The sequence below is a fragment of the Lepeophtheirus salmonis genome, chromosome 3, assembly GCF_016086655.4.
Source record: "Lepeophtheirus salmonis chromosome 3, UVic_Lsal_1.4, whole genome shotgun sequence".
NCBI classification, from domain to species: Eukaryota; Metazoa; Arthropoda; class Copepoda; order Siphonostomatoida; family Caligidae; genus Lepeophtheirus; species Lepeophtheirus salmonis.
In genome coordinates, this window is record NC_052133.2 from 13,487,911 (window position 1) to 13,498,964 (window position 11,054).

The following is an 11,054-nucleotide window of genomic DNA, read 5'->3' on the forward strand; positions in this document are numbered from 1 at the left end:
ACTTTTTTTTTTCCTATGAGACTTAACGTCCAACATTCAACTTTTTTTTTTTTGCATTTTTGATCATTACACATTTAATACTTCTTTGCAAACTTTTTTTAACTGTTTCACTTAATATTATAAGCAAAAATGATAGCTTTCGCAGAAGATTTTCATAGTTGATCATTTAACAACCACTGGAACGACTGCTAGTTTGAAGATACAAAACAAGAGGCCCAAGTGATCTTAGCAAATTTTTTTAACCATTTTTAACCGTAAAAGACGTTTATACACTCTTTGAAACTTACTTTCCTTATTCTTTTCAGTTTGTACTTTGGATAGAATTGGATGATGCCTGACTTTTTTTGTATTAGTTACGGTTAAATTTCACTAAAAATTGCTAGGAATCAAGAACACTATGTTTTTTTATTTATCGATTGTGACTCCTGCTTCTTACACTGCTCTTACATTTCCAAATATTTATGTATAATATGTCTAATAAGTTTCTTTAAAATCTGGAAAGTATCAACTACGTTAATCAGCTTGATTTAAAGTTAATAAAATTATTTTGTACTTCCTGAAAGATAACATTGGTAATTGCCCCTTTCGGACATATACTTGGTGCTTTGTCTTGGATTATATTGCCCTTTGATTAAATGTAACAAACCGCAGTTTTATTAAGCAAGGGCATAGCTCAAAAGCCTTTTATTTTTTCACACAAAAAAAATGTTTCATTAACAAACAAAATTATTTATACCCATTTTTTTTAACAATTTATTTAGTGTGATTTAATCAGAATTTTCTATCTCATGAACCATTTGTTTGATAACTAACAATCTCGTAGAGTGTTACTTTTATGAAATGGGACAGCTTATATATTTGTTTAATCAGCTACTTTAAAAAATTACAAAATCCTTTTATTTTATTTGACCTGATTTTGTAAACATTCACAAGATTACTCGAAATACATTTTTTAAATTAAATTTCTTAAAATTAAAAAAAAAAAGTTTCTCTGCTCTTGGTAGTTTTCATTATTTTTCTAGGTATCAACCGGTGTAATAAGCAAGTCACTTTCTAATCCAAGACTGTCAAAAGAAAATGTGACTCCAGCCCTACCAAGTCTGTGAGAGATATAACTTGAGTGATGACTGGAAAAAATGGCATGCCTTTTTTTTATCACTCCAGTTTTTCGGGTTTAGATAGCTTGATTGCCAGCTTTAGTTTTTGATTTCATGCTCCCATATGAAAGAAAGAATGTGATTGGTACTAATACTAATTCCTGAGTCAGATATCAATTGAAATTTCTCATTTTCTTCAGAACAGAGGTTGTAAGTTCATTATCAAAATGTTGATATTAAAGTATGTTCTTAAATAATCGCAAATCATGGATAGGAGCATCGATTATAAATTTTGCTGTTATCAAGTGGTATATATGTAAAAAATCAGGAGTTTATTTATCCTCTCTGCTTTGCTTTAATGATGGTGTCCTATTGGTACTTTAGTCCATTTGAAAGCATTAACATTTTCATAACATATATATTATTGGCCATCCAACGGGATTGATGAATTGCACTAGGATTGGTCCACTGACTACTTCGGCTACGTTTTTTACCAAAAATAATCAAGCACAGTTCTACTACTTTTCTGAAATCTACCCTTGAAGGTGTCTTCTCTAGAAAATTGTTGATGTCATTAATTGATACTTTCTTCATGGGATCGAAATCTTTTTAACATTGCCTAAAATTATTAGATTGTACTTATCTAACATGGACTGATTTTCTTTTAATTTACCAAACATTGCATTGTTTGGACCCTGACTCTTGCCAAAAATATCTTCCTATGCGTCTCTTATTATCAACCCTGATATAAAATGTCGGCAAGTGAAGTAGAAAACTTTTTGCCAAGTTTGCTTTAATTTAGTTTTACAGAGAATATATATTATAATGTAAAATAATTTGCTAGGAAAATACCTAAAAATAAAGGAACCGAATAAAAGAACAAGCATTTTCTAAAATCTCGTAGGAAAATTTACTTTTAGGCGCAAATATAGAGTTAATAATATATTTATACCATTTAAAGGACATTTCATAGGCTTTGATTTGAAACCCATATCAATACTCTACAATAAGCCATTGCAAGGCTATAATCAAAAGAATACAAAAATCATGTCTGTTGTGCCTCTTTTTAAAGCCACATACAATAAATTTTCAAGGCACATGGGGCAGGAATAGCAACAGTCCAAACTCCAAACAACAGGTATATTTAGTTTTTATATAACTTGTAGAACAGGAAGAAGTCAAGTATTAATAGGGTGAAAAACAAAGTTAAAATTTTAACAGGTCTAGTCTTCAAATATAATAGAGATTAGCGTATTTTAGGAAAAACTCAAAGGCTAAATACCAATGAAAGTCCTGACTGCTAAGAACTTATTAAGTAATTCATGGTGAATAGCTGGAGAAATTCCAACCACAGTATGTGTCAAATATCCAAAGTCAATGAAGTTCAACAAAAGCCCATGAGGAGGCTTACTAAATATGACCCTAGCATTTCGGTCAACATTTTCAGAAGAAAGAAGTGCTCTTTGAGCTACAAGGAAAAATACGCTGGGACAGGGCAAATTTTCTTGAAAGAGTTGCCCTCCACCACATGCAGGTATCTAGTAAGAGCAACACTGTGGAAAAAACTTGCATCCCCTAAAATGGCAAGTTTTTAGTTGTCAACCTTAAGGACGTTCCGATCTACATTAAGACAATCTTTATAAGACAGCACCCTGACCAAATTTTGTTTTTTGGGGCCAGTTTTTGATTGTTGCAAAACTAACCCTCAGGTTGTGATCCAAGCTATGGTAAAGGTAATTGAAAGACCTTGCACGGACATGATGAAGGAAAATCAAATACTCTCTGAACAACAAGTATTGTATATGGTTATATAATAGGGTGCCCCTGCCTATACTTTCAATGGGATACAAATGAGGGTCCCCTCTTTAGGTCCACATTTACTACTGTTATTTACGACATAGAACACAAAAATTACCACTACTATCGAATTTATTAAAAAAGTTAGTGAGAAAAGACAATTTTTAAAGTTGTTTTGAATTTGATAAATTTTTGAATTGGAAATATAATTTTTGTAGAGATTTTGAATCATTCATATTTTTAACTATTTAAATTTTTTTTCATAATATTATCTTAAAAAATTATAAATTATTGTAGAATGGATTTTGAATTTTGCAATCTTGCTATTCCGTCCAAAAAATATACTTTTAACGTATTATGAAATAATAAAAATAATTGTGGTTAAATTTTCTTTATTATGTTTGTATTTATAAACATAAAATTACTTTTATTGTTTGCAAGCATTAATGTCAAAAACTAACATTGTTCTATTTCACAAACCTTGGATGATTTTTTACACAGTTTTGTAGTGGAGTACAATTTTTCATTTACTAGTCCGTTACAACTACAAAAACAATGTACAGGTTAGTTTGAAACACTCATATTAGATTATTATAATAAAATGATCTTATAAATTTATCCAAATAAAAGCTTAAATTATCTGCAAATTATGAAACCTAACTCAACTAAGTCCAAAACAAAAAAAAATCAAATCATATATATTTTCCAACTTTGATAAGTTCAATATTGAGTATTATGAATAAGTTGTAAAGGTTTAAGGAAGAGTGTCATTTTTCACCAGTTTTCTGCGTAAAATTTAAATATATTGAGCTTAGAACAAGATTAAATACTATAATCCAAGTTTAATCAGAATTAAGATAGCTGAGAAAAGACTGAGATCAGTTTTGGATTTTCCCTCCAAGACATATTCATTTTCTTGTTTGAATTAATATGTACAGAATGAGTGTACCCTTTAGGTTATTTGTACGTCTCCTAATTTGTAATTACTTTCTTTTCTAAATCAACAGTTTCATTACTGACGGTCATAAAATTTAATTATTATTTGGACCCTCTTTCTAATACCAGCTGCACTTTTTTTAATAAAACAATTAAAATCTATAATCATCTACCCAATAAGTGTATTATTGAAAAAAAAAATAGCTTTTTCTGTACGTACGAAGGAGTTTCCCTTCCTTCTTCAATCTAAACATATTCTTTGTTCTCTGCATACCAGCACTAACTACAGGTAACGTAGCAAGAGGAGGGCAAAATAAATAAAAAAAAGAATAACAAAACCTGCACAAGGCATTTGCTCCTAGTGAAGATAATTCGTACTAACATATCCACGAATAAATATATCGACACATACAATATAATAATTGATAAATAAAAAAATATACAATCCAAACATCCCATTCTAATTGCATTAAAAGAATTATAATTCGGTCTATATTTGCATTGGAATAAAACTTGTTGAAATCCATCTTCAATTTTTTTGGTGAAAGCAAAACTATTGTGCTGCAGAGAGAGGTAGAAGCTGCAATGTTTTATAATAATGATAAAGAAATATTGTGGTAAAGGGATGAAGGGGTAAATAAGTCAATAAGTGAAATGCAAGTAGGTTAAAATGACGGATGTAGATGTCTGTTTTTTGGGAGTAGGGGGGGGGGTGTATTTGCTTACCCATTTAAAAAAATATTAAAGATAACTGTAAGCAAGTTTGTATTATATTTATTTCAAGCAACCCTAATTTATAAACTTAACTATCATACCTTGAAAGTTATGTCCAATTTCTAAAATAACAAGCTGGAGAAAAAACCATGAAGGATGTCTACAGAAAACTTTTTGATAAATTATGCCTTTTTTTTGTATTTGAAGAGTATTTTTAGAAATAAATTTACCATGCAAGGAACTGTTCAGTTCCATTATCATGAATTTTTGAACCAACCGAAATAACAGTGCTTTCCTAAAGAAATAAAAACAAAAAAACTGTTGTTTAAAGAATCATTTATAAGCATGCCCCTACTTGGCAATACCTATATATATTTGTCGCCATATGTTATTTTCTTTTTGTTTCATAACTGCCAGCTCAGGCAGTGGCGAAAGAACAACAACTAACGAATCATCTGTTAAAAATTTAGCAAATTTTATTTATCTTGACGATGGTAACAAAATAAAAAAAGAATGAAAACAGATGCATGTGCATGGAAAAAAATCAGCAGAAATATTTCCTGATTTAGGTTGTTCCCGAGGTAAAGTAACAACAAATCCTACTGGTACTTTCTTTCATCACTTTAAAAATTTATGTTAAAGCCATTCGCCATGTGGGAGACAAGGACTGATAAATTAATCAACCCTTAGGAGTAATTAAATTTTCCGGGAAGTAGTAAAAGAAATGCTCCCGCTGCAGTTGTATTCCTCTGTCACAGAGTTTCAGTGTTTACTGCCGGTGGATTTGAAATTTAGAAAAAATAGGTTATCTCTTCTTCATTTGATAGAGAAACATTTAGGGAGCAGTATATTTTTTCAAATGAATTGAAAACCATAATCAAATGTATATATGAGCGCATTATCCAATACTAATCTCTTTTATATTCTTAGCCATTTGAATATATCAAAAATTATAGTATTTTGGGTTTATTATCGTTTAAATTCATTTTTTACCATGAAAACAATCCCCAATTTAAAAGTAAAATATATAAAAATTATGTATCATTGTTGTTTTATTATTAAACAAAATCTTTAGATATGCATATTTTTGAATAGATTTTTTTAAAATTATAGATTTAATATTTTTTTATAAAATAAGCCAAGACATTCCAAATCAATTTGAATTATAAAGAAGTTATAAAGGTAAAAAGAAGAGGGTCATTTTTCATCATTTTTCGGCCTAAAGAGATAAATATATTGACTTCAGAATGAGATCATGTACTATTATCCCAAATATTTTAGAGCTCAGGTTACTGAAAGAACAACTGAGATTAGTTTTAGATTCTGCAGTTCAAGATGGATTCATTTTATAGTTTGAATTAATATGCATTAACTGAGGGTTCCCTTTGGTTATTGGTGTATCTCCTAATTAGTAATTTTCTATCTCAGAATTGTCATAACTGATGGTCATATAAATTATTGTTAACTTTGGCCCTCTTTCCATTACAAGCTGCACTTTTTATATGACATTAAAAATCTATATTAATACAAAATGAGTTTATTATTGAAATTTATTAACTAGAAGTAGGAATTTTTGTTTTATTGTAAGATGTTAAAATCATACCAAGTTATTATCCATGCAATACTTTATGGAATATAAATCAATCCCAAATAGGAAAATATTTCTTCATTATCTTGTTTGTGACATATTTTTGTAACACCCTTTATTTAAAGTCTTAATATAACATAATATTTCCTGTATGTCTTTAAATAATTATTTTAATTTTGTAGTTTATGATAGATTTGCTGACGTTAAAATTTTAATAGTTTTTCTTGATACTTATAAAATCAAGTGTCATAATTAATTCATTATAAAAAAGTTTCCTATGGTTGAAATATTAAACTATCGCTGGGGTGGCTTAACTACCTGAAAATTACTTGCTTTATTAATTCAAGTTAAGTATCGTAAGTTTTGTAATTTATTTATCAAATTTGGTCCTTAGTTCATTATACCTTAAATACTCTGTCGAAAATCAATGCCATGAATAAAGATTTCTTTTATATAAAAAGCCCGTATATCTATTACTCATTGTGTAAATGAGTAATTCAACATTGTAGATATACACGTCATTAAAATATATAATATAATATGACATCAAGTGTTTTTCAAAGAATAACACCTAAAAAACATATTTTTATTTTAAAATGTGAGATTATTTTAGGGAATATTAATGTAATATATTTGTTATCATATATTTCCAATACATTTTACAAAATATACAAGCGAATGACATCATCTTTAAAAGATAATTTAATTTAATATAATTTTAAGTTAATTTAAAAAATTGTTCATTCAACAACTCTTAAACTTTCAAATTGATTTTTAAATGGCTTTCTCCATTACCAAATTTTTTTGTATATTTTGTTTCAGCTACCTTTTTTTATGATATATATTATAACCATTTCATCATAATTCATTTTGTAAATATGTGAAGAAATAACTTATAGAGCTCTACTAAAACTCTGCTTCTAAGAGGTAAGTAAAATGCCAATCCTAGATGATGTCATATCATTTATATAATGCATTTGTTTTCTGATTCTATTACGGATATAACCTTGGAATTACCATAAGATACTTTCATATCATGACACTCAATTCACACATTTATTCTATATTCTATACCGGTAAGATGTATCTTAAATAATAACAATAAAGAGAGCGCTCTAGAGAAGGAGTCTTTTTGTTAGTTTAATTGTTGTCATACAAAAAATATTCTTCTAAAATAGTTATTATTTCAAAATTATTGGAATAAACGCAGATACTAATATATTATTATATATACTTATACAATTATTTTTCGATAAATTATCCATTAAGGTAATTGTTACTACATATTCTTTTAAAAATGATGTAAGAAAAAATATTCAAATTTGATCCGGTGCATAATTTGAAAACTTTCTTTGATAATTTCATATGCCGTCGAAATTTAGTCCTTCTATCCTTCGAAAGTGACGAAATTACTTATTGTTCAAAATTAAACAGCATTAAACCTATATATGAAAAGAAATAAGCATCAACATCAAATATGTGCATTAATATCTTTTTTTTTCTTCTAGTTTTTTATGCAAGTTTCATATTTATAATACAATTTCATTAATCATGTAACTATTACAAATATTCACATAACATGACATAATATCGATTAGTAATTATTTTCTCTGATTGATTTGTTGAGCTGCTTTGTTGATTATAGAAATATTCAGAAGTTGAACATTGAATCACACCCATATTTAATTAATATATTGGGTTCTAGAATTGAAGCAGTTTTTATCAGATTAAGATAGAATAATATATTGTAATACTAAAATCACTTACACACATACGGACAATATTTCTGCAGAAAGTAAAATGATGAAAGAGGACGAAAATAGGAGGAGACCAGAAACGCTCGTAAACAAGACATGAGATAAACTTCTAATTATTACCTTAATGATCTAAGAATAACTTGTCTTTTCAAAAGTATTTAATGAAAAACTGTATATCACTGCAAAACTGTAAACCCCTATAACTCCTCTAAAAATGTAAAAATAATTATAAACTTGCCCATTTAAAAAAAAAAAGGGTTTAATATTCTTTTTTTATAATCAAAATCAAAGAATAGAATATACTAAATTTTTGAATTTTTCTATTTTTAAACATATTTTCTTTGTATTCATTAGGTTATCTCATACACAGTCAAGTATTTCGTTTTTTGACTATACTTTAAATTTAACATTATCAAATATTATTGGGAAAAAATTATAATAGATTTTGTTAAATTATTTAAGTGATTATTCCTGCTTTTATAAGTTCTCATCAAAATATAGTGTTTAACACAGAATAAATCAACTCCTACTCCTCCATCAATAATTCAAAAATTTGTAAGAAATCAGAACTACCATCAAAAGAAACTGTTCCTTCTAGATTTTGTAAAAATAAACCATGTTCAAAATAGTTTCTTTCAAAAGAAAAAAAAACACTATTTCTTTTTTTGCAAAAAAAAAATCATTGATATTTTTTAATATGAGAGATAAGTTAAATCATGTAAAATGAAAGGGTTTACTAGAATATAATTCCCCTTTAAAAAAAATATGATTGGGCATCTTTAATTTAAAATCCGACAGTTGCTTATTTAAGAATCGAGAAGGAAATAGTAAAAGATATAAGACTGTTATCTATATTTGGAAGTAAACTTGAAATGTAAAAAGCATTGTAAAAGAAAAAACCATAATTATTTGTAAAATAAAGTTAATTTGTAAATTAAAAGGTTTGGTAAAAAGTGTGAAAGAAGTAATGATCCAAAATAAAGTTATTCTTTTTTAAAGAAAAAAATGAAATGCTTCACGCTAAGACTGAAAGGACGAAAAAACTCTTGTAACTATTATTTTATTCTTTGGCAAAGGTTGCGTGAAAAAAAGGAACTTAATTTAAGTACATATGTTAATTTTATATTGATTATTGTTATTATGCGCGAATATAAGGTATACCTAGATAGTGAACAGTTGTGGTGCTATAAAAAAAATGTTTCTTCATTCATAAAAACTTTGAATATATAAACTATATGTTTTGATAGATTTTCAAGTTATTCTTGTGAGAACGTTTGAAATAACAATGAGATCCTTATATTTAGTTTTAATTGCATGTTTTTTCCAAGGAATTAATGGAATAATATCAGGTAAATTTGTATTAATTTAAAACTTAAATAATCTCTAATAAATATACTTTTCATAGAGACAGAGTGTTTGGATAATAGTGAAAGCGTTTGTAATGGCCTGCAAGAGCAATGTACCCAACTATCCTATCTTTATACATGTCCAGAAACTTGTGGAGTATGTAAGGGTAAGTTTTGTCTATCTGTACAAATAAATAAATTGTTTCATCCTTGTCTATTTCCGTGTATTTTATTTTATTAGCAATATGCAAGGATTATAACGCTAATTGCTTTAACGAAGACTCACAATGCACTATAAATGAAAACCATGCAAAAGAATGTCCAAAAACTTGCGCCACATGTGATGGTAATTTTTGTATTTTCATAATAAGAAAGATTTAGACCATAAAAATCCAAATTTTTAGTATGTGAGGATTTGATAGACTCATCAATTTGTGAAAATAAAAAAAGTGATTGTGCTGATAATCACATGAAATATGTTTGTAAAAAAACATGTAAATATTGTGGTAAGTTAACAATCTAATTTTTTGGTTATAATCACTTTTTAAATTTTTAGAGGATACATGTAATGACGTTGCATCTAATGAACTTTGTAAATCACACGTATCAAGAGGAGATTGTGAAAATAATGAAGCTGTCAAACGCATGTGTAGAAAATCTTGTAACTTTTGTGAGATAGAACAATGTTAGTTTTTGCTATTAATGCTTGAGAGCAATAACTGTCATTTTATGTTGATTAATAAAAACATAATGAACTAGATTCAACCAAATGTATTTTTATTGTTTTATAATACGTTAAAAGTATAATTTTTTTCGACGCAATCGCTAGATTATTAACATATATACAAAAATCCAAAATCTATTCTATATGAAATTATAACAGTTTGAGGGAATAATATTATGAAAAATATTTGATACACTTGCAATATATGAATGATTCAAATCTCTAAGATATTGCTATTTGGAAATTTTTCAAAACTCCTTTAAAAATTGTCTTGTGTCACCAATATTATGTATAATTTAGATAGTAGTGAGGAAAAAATATTGGAAATGAAATCGTGCAAAAAGCTTTTAGGTAACAATAAAAATTTAGATCTAGAAATATTCAAATTTTTTATAAAGTTTGTCAAATTAGAATATATTTCAGTTTTTTATTATGCAACATAAAACAAAATATATACATTTTAATACAAATTCCAAGTATTAAGATCTATTAAAACCTTATAATTGTCATAATTTACCCTATGAAATAACGGTATACATTGTTCACTGTTAAGAATTTATTTGATTTGTCCTTTATCATGTACGTGTAGTGGCTTTAATTGACCTTTTTCATAGCTTGGAACACCACCAAAGTGTAAGTTTTGCTGCAATCCAAAACTGCCACCAAAAGCCGCAACTTGATCAGGGTGCTGTCTTAAAATCATTGTTTTAAGGTAGATTTGGACGCCTTTTAGGCTGACAGCTTGTTGTTTAGGGTGTTGCAAGCCATTTCCACATGAAGTCTTTCTCTTCTTTCCAGATAACTGAGCGGTATTTGCCAGAGTACTTCATAAGCCTTAAGTGGCAAGACCATCTTTGATATTTGGCCTTTGGGCATTTCTTGAAATATGCCAATTTTTATATAATGCTTGTGTACCCTTGCAAATGTTTATTTCTTATTCAGCACATTTCTCCTATTTTGTTTATGGATAAAATTTGATTTAACAGTGTGTCACATTTTGTATTTAATTTACTTAAAGACATGATTTTTGTTATAATCGTGTGAATGTATACACAATCAGGTCAAATAAACTAAAAAAATTATGTTATTTTCAAG

At 27.7% G+C, this 11,054-nt stretch overlaps 1 protein-coding gene across 1 annotated transcript; it reads left to right on the forward strand.

Moving 5' to 3' along the window:
• Nucleotides 1–9,082: 9,082 nt before the first annotated feature.
• Nucleotides 9,083–9,991, forward strand: LOC121115407 (uncharacterized). Its single transcript, XM_040709622.2, has 5 exons — nt 9,083–9,238; nt 9,295–9,402; nt 9,477–9,581; nt 9,640–9,741; nt 9,792–9,991. The coding sequence occupies exons 1-5, from the start codon at nt 9,175–9,177 to the stop codon at nt 9,923–9,925; spliced, it is 513 nt and encodes a 170-aa protein (XP_040565556.1). The 5' UTR covers nt 9,083–9,174; the 3' UTR covers nt 9,926–9,991.
• The last annotated feature ends 1,063 nt before the right edge of the window (nt 9,992–11,054 follow it).

Coding starts and splice junctions, on each gene's coding strand:
- LOC121115407 (XM_040709622.2), top strand. CDS start 9,175: ATGAGATCCTTATATTTAGTTTTAATTGCATGTTTTTTCCAAGGAATT. Junction 9,239..9,294: donor AATTAATGGAATAATATCAG/GTAAATTTGTAT, acceptor TACTTTTCATAG/AGACAGAGTGTTTGGATAAT. Junction 9,742..9,791: donor AAAAACATGTAAATATTGTG/GTAAGTTAACAA, acceptor TTAAATTTTTAG/AGGATACATGTAATGACGTT.